Here is a 14,307-nt window from a genome sequence, read left to right as displayed (position 1 = left end):
TTCTCTTGATAGAGATGGCTTTACCCCGTCAGATATTTATTCGAGTATCTGGAGCATGGAATATAGAAAAGAAATAGATTCTTAAAGTATTAGAACTATGATAATAGGTCATTCGTTCATTTTCTTTCTATCTTTTTTTTTTTGTTTTTTAATATTCTATATTATATATTTACATTATCCTAATTAGAATAATATTTTCTATACAGACTAGAGTATTATTATATTCTCCTATTCAATATTAGATATTTTATTGAATCAAAAAATAAAAAATCAAAAAAAAAAACGCGAGCACGTTGATTATATCGAAAGTAAGGAGCAATAATCGATCATGTGTAAAGATACTATCGCTGATATACTAACCTTGATACGCAATGCTGACAGGAATGGAAAAAGAATAGTTCAACTACCACGTACTAATATTATCGAACTCATTGTGAGAATTCTTGTACAAGAGGGTCTTGTTGAAAACGTCAGAAAACATCGAGAAAGCAAAAAAGACTTTTATGTTTTAACTCTACGGTATAGAAGAAATAGGAAAAGATCGTATAAAACTTTTTTAAATTTAAAAAGGATCAGTACACCAGGTCTACGAATCTATTCTAACTATCAACAAATTCCGAGAGTTTTAGGAGGAATGGGAATTGTAATTCTTTCTACTTCTAGGGGTATAATGACAGATCGAGAGGCTAGATTAGAAAGAATCGGCGGAGAAGTTTTATGTTATATATGGTAATGATAATTTTGCCCATATTCGAATTCTAATACTAATGGATACCAATGGATTTAGATGAATTAAATCCATTAATACTACTCGATTTTATTACTCGATTTGTTTCAAATCTTATGAATTTTTTTTTGGTATACAAATCTTATGAATTTAGTAAAATTTTCCGGAAACAAAGTTGAAATAGAGAGGCATGAATATACAGCAAAGTATTATAATTATAATAATATAATATAAAGTTATAAACTTAATATTAACTTAATGAGGGATTGTATAAAAAAAATTAATGAGGGATTCATGTGCAATAAATAAAAGTGTCATAGAGTTCACCATAGACTTGCGCTGATGTGGAATTAATTGATATTCTTTTTTTTTTTTTTGGTAAAGAATTAATTGATATTCTATTTGTCAATTAAAATGATTGCACCAAAACAGGACTGCATCATAGAAACTCCAATTTAATTTTGTTGGTTATATTCCAATTATTTTAAGAGAAATCATATTTGTTCCGATGTTACATCAAGTCCACATCTCGGAGAGCTTGTCCGCTTTGGGGTTAACCCGTCACGATTTTGTTCTTTGTAGAAAAGGCATCTCGGTAGTTTGAAAAGATGTGGGTGTTGTATATAAACACTCCTTAGCCTTGATTACCAAGCGATGTGAGATTATTTTGGTGTATCTAGAACTGTAGCCCCCCAGTCGAGGCTAAGGGGCTACCATGTGTCGAACCGCGAGAATTCGTAGTTTCGTTTCCCACAGACGGCACCAACATTAAGATGTTACCTTAAGTCCACATCTCCGAGAGATTGTCCGCTTTGGGGTTAACCCGTCACAGTTTTGTCCTTTGTAGAAAAGGCGCCTCGGTGATTTGAAAAGTGTGGATGTTGTATATAAACACTCCTTAGCCTCGATTACCAAGCGATGTGAGACTATTTTGGTATATCCAAAACAATATTTAATGCGAGCAAAGTAGCTCTCTTCCCACAAATTGTAGCGGCAACGTGCAGGGATATTTGATGTGTTGGGTGCAAGTTCGAATTCACAATTTTCACTTTTAACAAAAAAAAATGTAACTCTTTTCAATATAAATGTTACATTATAATCTTATCATTGGCTTGGAGAATCCTTTAGCTTGGAATTAGGATTACTTGATTTTTGTTTCTATCATCAATGGAATTTTCTCCTTTTTAACACTGTTACTTTATTCCTTTTTATTTTAAGCACACCTAGTATAGCTCCCTTAGAGCTTTATGCAGAGCTCTCAAAATGGGTTAGTATGAATGGGCTGGCCCGCCAATCCTGTATTTTTTTTAGGTTTTTTAGCAGGGTGATGACAGTCAATTAGATGGTATTTTTAGTAATAAATTAGTATAGTTTTAATAGCAATTGAAGCCCATAAGCAAGCAAATACCCGAAAAAGTGGAGTTACTTGGCCCGGAAGCAAGAAAAGTGGAAAAAGCATCAAAAAAGGGCAAAAACGTAATAAACAGCGCAACCCATCGTACCCACAATGAGATCCGGCGTGGCGCGATGAGAAGATGGTTAATTTGAAGAAATCTGCAAAAAAATCTTTTCCATCGTACCACGATGGCTTGCCATCGTGGCACGATGAAGACTTGAAAAGCACGCAGAGAATCTGAGGAAATCTTCCATCGCACCACGATATGATCCATTGTGGCACGATGAGTCGAAAATACACGTCATCGTGGCCACGATGGGTGCAATGGATGTGCAGAAAAAGGCCAAACCTAGCTGAAAAGCTATAAATAGAGCCTTCCTCCTCCACTATTATTCATTTAGAAATATTGAGAACAATTCAATATTCACAAGAGAGTTAGGAGAACTCTAAGGAGGAGGCAATGAGGCTCAGGTGCTCCAAGGGCATAAGGGTAACCTTTATGCTTCCTTTTCATTATTGTTTTGTTATGGTGTTTAGTAGCTAAACCCCTTCAGGGTTAGGTCAAGTAGATGAACTCCCATACAAATGCTTGAAAACATATAATCTGGTTATTTTCCAAGTCTATATACAAATTGCTATTCATTTATTATTCGTTAGTATTTGTATTTATCGTTTTATACACTAGCATATATGAATGTACGCATATTCTGTTAGTAATTAGGGTCGAAGTGGATATCGTGACACATCTAAGACTTCAGAAACAAAGGGATACTATAACCTACTTACATGAGACTATTAAATTATGTACTGATATTAGGGAACCAGTTATGCTAGAGAACTTGTTAAATTAGGAACCTCGAAAGGTAGGGATGCCTATTGCAGGCTGATCCCGTTAAGGGTAAGGACAAGAAATAACGAAGGATAAACCTAGTTTAATTGATTCACCCTAAGAAGATTACAATAGAAGTAAGTATAGTTAAACTAAGCTTACTTTAATAGAAATTAATCTCCAGATAATACTTCGATAGTAAGCAGATATAGCGCCAGTTACCAAGCAGAAATATGTGAGGAATTCGAAAAGTACTTAACCACTTGTTCTCATCTGAAACTCAACTCTTTATTACAATTGCTCTTACTTTAATTGCTATTTATTGTTATATGTCAAAAACCCTATTCAATCAAACAAAGCGAATGCAAAACTCCTTTTACTCTTAAAAGCATAAATTCCTAATCAAAGCTGATAACCTTGGTGCAATCCCTGTGGAGACGATAACTTACTACTATATTGTTGGCGTTGTATGGTTGGCCTCATTTTGCTAAAACATGTGATTCTTCTTGATGTGGAACTACACGCTTCCACCATCCAGTATAAGCAAGATGTTCGGTACAATGCTTCAACATTGGATACCACATCCAGTAGGCCGGACTTGTGTATGTTGAGATCTCGCGCCTAAGTTCTAAATATGGAATCCATAATAAATGTTCGTTTGTGATAAGGAGCGCTGTCACGTATAATTAATAATGGATCTCGTGATCAAGTTTTGGTTGCTAATCAGATCTTCAAGTTAAGGAAACAAAACATTTTAATTGAAGATTATTCCTTGAAGGAACCTTTAATCATGCTGTGCTATTGAAGCCTAATTGAAGACCTAGCCTGTGCTAGTGAAGGTTATTTAAAGAATGTTAACACCATTGTTCAAGTCACTGAAACCAGAATTGAGTCTTACAAAGCGTGAGTTTAGGTTTTAGTATTGTGTCTATTGTGTTCTAAGTCTTGTGTTGATTTTCCACTAGACTAGGAACTGTGTGTTTGTGCATTGTAATATCTCTGGAGCTTCTAAGCAAGGAGATAGTGTGTGTATACCATTCCAAAGCTTTTAAGCACGGAAGTGGTGTGAGTGTTTTATGAATTGTGTCTTCACTTATTAAATCTAGTATTGTACGATCACAGTGGCTGTGGTCAAGAGGAGGTGAGCGGAGGTTTTCATACCTAGGTGTGTCTTAGGTAGAATATAGCACGGGTGGTGATTAGGTGAGAAGTCATAAACGGGAAGTTTATTGAGGGCTTCAAACTAATACTATCATAGTGGATTCACTCCTGGATTGGTATCCCCCAGAGTAGGCTTATGCTGAACTGGGTTAACAAATTACTGTGTTAATTTTCTTTCAGTTTGTTTAGTTTATTATTCCTTGTGTATGCGCTATTGGATGTTGGATCATTGATTCACGCATTAAAAGTGTATTATAGTGGTGAAGCGTTGAGTACAACATCTTAACACTAGTGTGCCAGAATTTCAATTGGCATCAGAGCAGGCACCCTGCTCGAAACTCAGGGTGAGCTTCAGGGACGGAAATTTCTGGTGAGATGGACAAGGAAGGAGGAACGGTTTCTAAACCACCACTGCTAACTAGGCCTGAGAACTATGACTACTGGAAAGCTAAGATGATGGTTTTTCTTAAATCCATTGATAGCAGAACATGGAAAGCTGTAGAAAATGGATGGGAACCCCCAATGGTTATTGATAAGGATGGAAAGGTAACCATTGAAATCAAGCCTACAAAAGACTATTCTAAAGATGAGGATGACTTAGCTCTGGGAAACTCAAAGGCCTTAAATGCCATATTCAATGGGGTGGACATCAACATGTTCAGACTTGTTAAACGATGCACTGTGGCCAAACAGGCGTGGGAAATACTCAGGAAAGCACATGAAGGAACCAACAAGGTAAAGCTGTCCAAACTTCAGATGCTACGCACGAACTTTAAAAATCTGAGTATGAAGGAAGAAGAGAATATTCATGACTTTCACATGAATATTTTAGAATTTGCTAATTCATTTGATGCCTTGGGAGAACCCATATCAGATGAAAAGCTGGTGAGCAAAATCCTCAGATCTCTACCTAAGAGGTTTGACATGAAAGTAACAGCAATAGAAGAATCTCAGGATCTGGCCAACATTCAAGTGGATGAACTAATAGGCTCACTTCAAACATATGAGATGAGCATAAACCAAAGAAAAGAGAAGAAAAACAAAAATTTGGTTTTTACTTCTAATACTGCAGAAGATGAAGAGATAGAGATGGAGAGTGATGAAAGCTTATCTGAAGCCATGGTGTTACTTGGGAGACAGTTCAACCGTATCATGAAGAGGATGGACAAAAGAAATAAATTCAATGGTCCAAGCACCAAGTCTGACTTCAACAATAAGTTCAATGGTCCAAGCACCAAATCTGACTTCAACAAACCTGTATCTAGTCAAAGGAGGACCAGAAGTGATGACAAAAGTACTTCATCTAGAGGAGTTCAGTGTCATGAGTGCGAAGGATTTGGTCATATCAAATCTGAATGCCCTACTTTCCTGAAGAAGAAGAAGAGTCTTGCTGTTACTTGGACAGATGAGGATGATTCAGAAGAAGAAGATGAAGGTGAATCTGCTAAACTTGTCAATGCATTGACAGGTGTCTGTGAATCTGATGCTGAATCATGTGATGAAACATCCTATGAAGAACTACTAGCTACCTACAAGGACCTATTCATCAGGAGCAATGAATTCTGCAAAGCCTTGGAAAAACAAAAGAAGGCGAATTGCCAACTACAGGCTGAGAAGAATGAATGTCTGGATATAATTAAGACTCTCAATAAAGAGATTGAAAAGCTGAATGAAGACTTGGAGCATGCTAGAAAACAAGTTAGAGTCTTTGCATCAGGAGAAGAAAAGTTTCAAGCCATGTTGTTAAAACAAAGTGCAGGTAAGAAACCTATTGGCTTTGACTATGAGATAGTGGATCAAGAAATGGGTTATAACAAAGCTACTATCACTACCCCCATTGATAAAACTTTTCCTGTTAGTGGTGGGTTACTACCTCCTCATCCTCCCACACATCAGGGAACTGACACATGGTTGAAACCCAAGCAGCATGTCCAGACTAACTCGATGCCTCAACATCCACCTCACCAGCGATACAACGGGTCAAGATTTAGGACTAAAAGAAGGAATTGGAGGTGTCATTACTGTGGTAGGAAAGGGCACATCAGACCTTACTGCTACAAGCTGTATGGCTATCCACAGAATTCACGGTCACTTGAACCCAAATCTGAGAACGTGAATGTCAAGAAAGAGTGGAAGAAAAAGGAAGATTGTGTAAGCTTGATAGCTCATACATCTCTGCGGGCATCATCTAGACAAGATTGGTATTTTGACAGTGGATGCTCTAGACACATGACTGGAGTGGAAGGATATCTAGCCAATCTAAGATCCTATGCCACAAGTTTTGTAACTTTTGGAGATGGAGCTAAGGGAGAAATAAAAGGAATTGGGAACCTAATTGACAATGGGCTACCAAACTTAGACAATGTTCTGTTAGTTAAAGGACTTACAGCAAATTTGATTAGCATCAGTCAATTGTGTGACCAAGGCATGAAGGTGAACTTCACACAATCAGAATGTCTTGTTACAGATGGAGAAGGAAGACTGATAATGAAGGGAGTAAGGTCCAAAGACAATTGTTACTTGTGGGTATCTGAAGAAGGAAATTATATGTCTACTTGTCTCATAAGCAAAAATGAGGAAGTCAAACTCTGGCATCAAAAGTTGGGTCATCTACACCTGAGAGGAATGAAAAAGGCCATAGCTGAAGAAGCAATCAGAGGATTACCCAAGCTAAAGATAGACGAAAGAACAATATGTGGAGAATGTCAGATAGGCAAACAAACCAAGGTGGCGCACCCAAGGCTTCAACATCAAACTACTACCAGAACACTTGAATTGTTACATATGGATTTGATGGGACCTATGCAGACTGAAAGTCTTGGAGGAAAAAGGTATGCTTTTGTTATGGTGGATGATTTCTCTAGATTTACATGGATAGACTTCCTTAGAGAAAAATCAGATAGTTTTGAAACATTTAGAAACTTATGTGTACAACTTCAAAGAGAAAAAGAGTCTGTCATCATAAGGGTCAGAAGTGATCATGGAAAGGAATTTGAGAATAGCAAATTCTATGATTTCTGTGCAGCAGAAGGTATCCAACATGAATTCTCTGCTCCCATAACACCACAACAAAATGGTGTAGTAGAGAGAAAGAATAGAACCATTCAAGAGTCTGCTAGGGTAATGCTTCATGCCAAGGGTCTTCCATATCAATTCTGGGCAGAGGCTATGAGTACAGTCTGCTACATACACAACCGTGTAACACTTAAAAAGGGAACATATGCAACCTTATATGAATTATGGAAGGGAAGAAAGCCAACTGTGAAACACTTTCACATTTTTGGGAGTAAATGCTACATTCTTGCTGACAGAGAACCAAGACGAAAACTTGATCCTAAAAGTGAAGAAGGTATATTTCTGGGATACTCTTTGAATAGCAGAGCCTACAGGGTCTATAACTCAAAAACCAAAGTCATTATGGAAACGATCAATGTTGTGATTGATGATGCACCATCCACTCAATCACAGGATGTGGAAACAGATGTTGAACCATCCCCTGACAATTCTGATGAGATGACACAAAGTGAAAAGTCTGAATTAAAAGGTGAGGAATCTGATCAAGACTCTGTACCTGCCCCAGCAAAAGCACCATCTATTAGGACACAGAAGAATCACCCTAAAGATCTAATCATAGGTGATCCAGACCAGGGCATTGCTACCAGAAGAAAGATTGATGCTATCTCAAACACTTGTTTTGTATCAAAATTTGAGCCTAAAAACATAAAAGAGGCTCTTACTGATGAGTTCTGGATTGGAGCAATGCAAGAAGAATTGAATCAATTCAAGAGAAATGAAGTCTGGGATCTTGTTCTGATCGTGTGACGCGACAATGACCGCAAGTATACAGTCGTGTCGTGTAGTTTTAAAAGATATCGAACCCAAAGGACCAATAATCGACCTACCGTATTCTAGTGTTGCTTTGTAAATCTAAGGCTAATGATTTAAAGGGTTATGATTAAATGAATAACTAAAATAAGAGAAATAAATATTTTTTAGATTTTTAATATGTAAATAAAATATTGCTAGGACGTGCTATTAGTTGCTTCAGAGGGTTCAATACCTAATTCGCGCTAGACAAAATTACTACCACATCTAATCGTCGTATTTTAATAAAATCGATGCTCCAGGCGAAAAGCCGTTCTCACTTCCAGCTCTCACAACTCTCATCATGAAATTAATAAAATACTTTACAAAGTAGTTGCATTACTTCTAGATTTTAGTGGTGTAAACAATTAAATTTTCGAAACTATATTGTTTTAAAAATACAATTCAGATCGTATTATAAATTATAAAGGTGGTGCTTAACTCTCGTCCTCACACCCGCTAATAAAATACTTTTTGAAAAACAATATAATTTAATTAACTCTAATCCCAACTCTCGTTGCGAATTAGATTTAATGTTCAGTTTTTACTATCTAGTAGAAATCTCACGCTCTCGCTCTATTGATTTTTACTTTAATTAATTCTCACTCTCGTGACGAATTATAATCAACGCTTAATTAAAAACTGCTTAAGAAAATAAAACCGTTGTCAGTTTTCAAGAATTATATTTGGTTTAAAAACACTAATCTCAGCTCTCGCAAATCTTGACTAGCGTTATACTTAGATAAAATAAATGCTCAGCTCTCACACACTCACTTACCTATTTAAGTACCTTTGAAAACCAATATAAAACTCATTAATCCTAAATAGCTCTCGCGGACTTTAGAACTAACGGTCAGTTTTAACTATCCGACCCTAAACCTCAACTCTCGTCAATGTTGGTTTATTGCCTTTGAAACAATCCTCACTCTCGTGACGAATTATTTGATAACGTATTTATTTAAAACTGGTGGTTGAAAACTATTAAGCACGAATTAACTACCGAACCCCTATTAGCTACTAACTACACATCCTAGCAACGCTAATTTAGCTAGACATAACTAAAACTAAAGACATAAAAATAAAATAAGCAAATAAATAAAAAGACATAATAAAAATAAAAGCAGAAATTAAAAGCATAAAATAAAAGCAATAAAATAAAGACAAGAAATAAATAAGACCATAAAATAAAATAAGAACCTGAATTAAAAAGAAATCTTGAGTACAGAATCCGACAGCGTAACGGTAGGAAAATAAAAAAAAACTTATTTTATTCTCAACGGAGAATAAAATAATACTAAACTCTCAACTTTAGAGAAGAAAACCTTGTGGTACTAAGCCTAGTTCTCAATTCTCCAAGTCAAGTGTTATCTTTTTTTGAGTGAAGAGAACTAGCCTATTTATACTAAAATACAAGGAGGAAAAGACAGAATTTGGCCGATGTGGGACTTTTAGCTGAATAGCGCGTCACCGTTTGATCTGATGGACGGCCATGATGAAAAGGAAGTGGCGAGGGTGAAGAAACACATGGCTGGCGCCATGTGTGCATGTGGCGGGCGCCATTTGCTTCTTGCTGGCGGGCAGCATTGCTTTTGAGTGGGCTGCACACGTGTGGCCCAATTGGTTGCACGTGTGTGGCCCTTTTTGTCCGGTTTTGCTCCTTTCTGGTCCGTTTTCGCTCCTTTCTTCAACTCGTGCAATTTTTATCTGTTTATTTAAAATACGAGAAATAAGTAACAATTCATAATATAAAACTTCGGAATCAAAATAAAAATAATTAAAATATAATAGTAAATTAACTAAATAAATAGCATATTTTTAGGTGCATCAAACTCCCCTAAACTTGAACCATTGCTTGTCCTCAAGCAATTTAGCTTGCATGTAGAAAACATGTAAAATGCGAAGCAACTCACACACACAGACTTAGAGGAAAATAACATCACAAGTACTCATACGTGGTCAGAAATTCAAATCGGCTAAGATTAATTAGTTAGGTTCTTTACACAATCAAGAAGGGTATTTCAACGACACACAAAGTTCTCCCTCTTATACATATCGAATTTGGATCATGCCGTTGTACTAAAATCTAAATCTTCTCCTTTATTTCATCCTTTTTCATTCTAGACAGTCACATTAAGCCCCTTTATCTATGTCACACACATGGTAAGAAAGCCGGTTAGCGTCTTTATTCATCTTTTTCAATTCGCAATTAGTTTGATGATACAATTTTTTGTATGAGTAATCATATAAATATTTGTTTTCCAAGGTTTAACCGTATTACCACAGTATGACCTTATATTATTTTTCTCCTTTAAGGTTTAACCGTATTACCACAGTATGACCTTAAGAATTTGCTTAGATGATTCGCTTATATTCATCGACAAACCTACTTAATGTGTGACTTTATAGATGGTGTCCGACTGGATAGATAAACTACTAAAGGATTCCACAAATTTAAATCAGGAGATTTTGGCACAATGGTTATTCAAATTGATATCTATACTAGGGAGACTTCTGGGTGTTGGAAAAATACCGATTTTGTTGTAAAATTCCCTAATTTCCTTAACTTAGCCTCTCATCTTTTCTTAACCTATATACTTTCTAAGTGAGCTATTATCCTAAGTCTTTGGAAAAAATTTTAATTTGGCTCAAGAAAAGGAAAAATTTAGAAAAACCAAAGAATATACTATAAATTCAATTTTTTATTATGCGAAAGGAAATAAAAATTCAAATAACTAAAAATTAAAAGTAAATAGAGATAGTAGAATACTCCCCTAAACTTAAATCCAACAGTGTCCTCACTGCTGTGACTCAAGAGTAGCTTTGGAGCGTAAAACCTGTGGTAGATCATGGGGGAGGCTGTTGATAATTTTGGAAATTGCAGAACTGAAGCCTCAAACCGCCTAGTTCTTGTATGACATTGTCAAGCTGTCGCTGACGGTGCTCTTCTGAGCTCTCCCATCTATGATAATAGCCCTGCATCTCGTGTTGGTTTTGAAGAATTTGGTTTTGCTGGGCTTGCATGAATGTCATTTGTTCCATCATCTCCTGTTGTTGTTGGTGCATGGCATAAAATAATCCATCGCGCTCTTGATTTAATGCATTTTGGGTGCGTATCTCATGGAGTACATCATCGATGGAGCTTTGCCTTTATGAGGAGGAACTACCTGCAAAAGTGTTAGAAAAATGTGTAGTGTGTGCAGGTGGAACAATGCTTGCGCCCCCACCAGCAGCAACGTTTTGAGAAATGTGCGTGGGAGCTCTATTAGTCACAGGATCATCATAAAAAAATCAAAAATAAAAGAAAGCAAAAATTAAACAAGAATTAAAGAAAACTCATGGGTTGCCTCCCATGCAGCGCTTTGTTTAACGTCGGTTAGCTCGACTTCTTAACCCTTTAGATTAGTATGGTGCCTCTTCCAAACTCACGTCCTTAAAATTATGTCCAACATCCTTAGGTCTCCATTTAAACATGTCAAACCATCTCATAGGTGTTTTCCTTTTTCTTTTCTTTTTCTTGGAGGCAAACAAAGATGTTTTATTTTGGAAGATATTACTTTCTGGGTGGGCTTTTAGTATGTCGGGAGGTACTCGTTTAAAGGGTGTGTTATCGACATTTGATTCAGCTATGTCGAGTCTATAGCAAGAGCTTTTCTTTAAACATTTAGCTAGGTCGTCATTACCATTTTTGTGAGTCAGAGGGATGAGAGTTTTTAGAATTTCAGAATTTTTGGTTTTATCTTTCTCCATCTCTTTTCCACATTCTTTGACGACGTCTAACATATAGCAACTATCTTCAATGGCCGATGCGTTCATGAATTGTGTTAAGATAAATTCAACTTTTTCTTCACCTACTTCAAAGGTGAGCTTTCCTTTTTTCACATCTATTATGGCACCGGCGGTTGCTAAGAATGGCCTTCCTAAAATTATGGGTGTATTGGAATCTTCCCTAATGTCCATGACTATAAAATCAGTTGGGATAAAGAATTGACCTATACGTACTGGCACGTTTTCAAGTATACCTAGGGGGTATTTGACAGAACGGTCAGCGAATTGTATTGACATTTTAGTTGGTCTCAATTCTCCTAACTTAAGTTTTTCATATATGGGCATAGGCATTAAGCTTATACTGGCTCCTAAATCGCATAGTGCTCTATCTATGACATGTTTTCCAATGACACATGGTATGGAAAAACTTCCTGGGTCTTTTAGCTTAGGAGGCATATTATTTTGAAGTATGGAGCTACACTCGGCAGTAAGCATAACGGTTTCTTCTTCCTCGATCTTTTTCTTATTAGTTAAGATATCTTTAAGAAATTTAGCGTACGAGGGCATTCGTGTGATAGCTTCCGTAAAAGGTATTGTGATGTTTAGTTTTTGTAGAAGCTCTACAAATTTCTTAAACTGCCCTACGTTTTTGGATTGTACTAATCTTTGAGGATACGGGATGGGTGGTTTATATGGTGGGGGAGGAACGTAAGGTTTCTCTTTCTCTTGGGTTTCCTCTCCACTATCCTCCTTTTCTTTTGGTTCACTCTCCTTCTCGGTTGTCTTATCAGAATTGGGTTGCATGGCAGGATTTTTAGTTCTAGGATCAGCCGGTCCATCGTATTGTGTCCCACTTTGTAATATAACAGCATTCACATGTCCCCTAGGGTTTGGCTGAGGCTGGCCAGGAAATATGCCTGCGGGAGCAGAAGTAGATGCTTGTTGTTGTGCCACTTGTGCGATTTGTGTCTCTAACATCTTTTTGTGAGTGGTCAAGACATCTAACTTGCTTGTTATTTGCTTAATTTGCTCACTAGTTTGAAGGTTGGTTTGAACTTGGGTAGTTATGAAGTTTTCCATTAATAGTTCAAGGTTAGACTTCCTAGGAACAGGGTATGTAGTATTTTGGAATCCTGGTGGTGAAGGAGTAGGTGCTTGGCCAGGTGCGTATAGAGCGTTGTTACTTTTGTACGAAAGGTATGGATTGTTCCTTGGACCTTGGTTGTATGGATTTCCTTGAGTATAGTTCACTTGGTCTGGGGAGACTTCCGTTAGAAGTTGACATTCAGCGATAGCATGACCTTGAACTCCGCACAACTCGCAATTTTGTGTTGTTGCTGCCACGGTGGCTTTGGGTGCGTTGGTTAGAGTTTCTATCTTTTGAGTCAAGGCATCCAACTTGGCGTTGATGTGGTCCATGTTGCTGATTTCGTACATTCCACCTTTCGTTTGAGTTTTCTCTACTGGTGTTCTCTCGCTTCCCCATTGATAGTGATTTTGAGCCATGCTCTCGATAAGCTGATAGGCTTGGTTGTATGGTTTATCCATAAGTGCGCCACCAGCTGCGGCGTCTATTGTCATTCTTGTATTGTACAAGAGACCATTGTAAAAGGTATGGATGATTAACCATTCTTCGAGCCCATGATGAGGACATATCCTAATCATTTCTTTATATCTTTCCCATGCTTCGAAAAGAGATTCGTTGTCTCTTTGTCTAAATCCATTGATTTGGGCTCTTAGCATAGCAGTTTTGCTAGGCGGGAAATATCTTGCTAAAAAGACTTTCTTCAACTCGTCCCATGTTGCGACTGAGTTGGATGGTAGAGACTGGAGCCAGGCTCTAGCTTTATCTCTTAACGAGAAAGGGAATAAACGAAGTCTTATAGCTTCGGGACTGACACCATTTGCCTTCACGGTATCCGCGTATTGCAAGAATATGGACAAATGTAAATTGGGGTCGTCCGTGGGGTTTCCGGAGAATTGGTTTTGTTGTACGGCCGACAACAACGAAGGTTTGAGCTCAAAGTTATTTGCCTCAATAGCGGGGGCAGCGATGCTATTGTGAGGTTCAGCTTGCGAAGGAATAGCGTATGACTTAAGTGGACGGTTTTGCGGTCCTTCAGCCATATCTGGTTCGTTAACTATAACGGGAAGAGGAATCTCTAATTGATTTTCTAAATTTCTACGTCTTAAAAGACGTTCGGGTTCGCTAACTAGTTGCGCCAATCTTTCGCCTCTAGAGCGAGTGCTTGGCATGCAACAAACGAACTAATAAGGGAAAATAAAAATGAAAATAAAATAAAATTGCCTTAGTCTCTACGGTGTAACACTGGAGTTACGATATCGACTAAATTGGTCCCCGGCAACGGCGCCAAAAACTTGATCGTGTGACGCGACAATGACCGCAAGTATACAGTCGTGTCGTGTAGTTTTAAAAGATATCGAACCCAAAGGACCAATAATCGACCTACCGTATTCTAGTGTTGCTTTGTAAATCTAAGGCTAATGATTTAAAGGGTTATGATTAAATGAATAACTAAAATAAGAGAAATAAATATTTTTTAG

The 14,307-nt window shown here is 37.3% G+C and overlaps 1 protein-coding gene and 1 non-coding gene across 2 annotated transcripts; one reads left to right on the top strand and one right to left on the bottom strand.

The window, feature by feature from the left end:
- Positions 1 to 11,376: 11,376 nt before the first annotated feature.
- On the bottom strand, positions 11,377 to 13,998 carry LOC123896203. The gene has a single exon (XM_045946620.1). It carries the CDS (start codon positions 13,996 to 13,998, stop codon positions 11,377 to 11,379), a length of 2,622 nt encoding a protein of 873 aa, XP_045802576.1.
- LOC123900268 lies at positions 13,379 to 13,485 on the top strand. Its single transcript, XR_006805914.1, has one exon. It is a non-coding gene; the product is annotated as a small nucleolar RNA R71 (small nucleolar RNA).
- Positions 13,999 to 14,307: the final 309 nt, after the last annotated feature.

This window comes from Trifolium pratense, linkage group LG7, assembly GCF_020283565.1.
Source record: "Trifolium pratense cultivar HEN17-A07 linkage group LG7, ARS_RC_1.1, whole genome shotgun sequence".
Taxonomy (NCBI): domain Eukaryota; kingdom Viridiplantae; phylum Streptophyta; class Magnoliopsida; order Fabales; family Fabaceae; genus Trifolium; species Trifolium pratense.
This window is presented reverse-complemented; position numbering and strand designations above follow the sequence as displayed.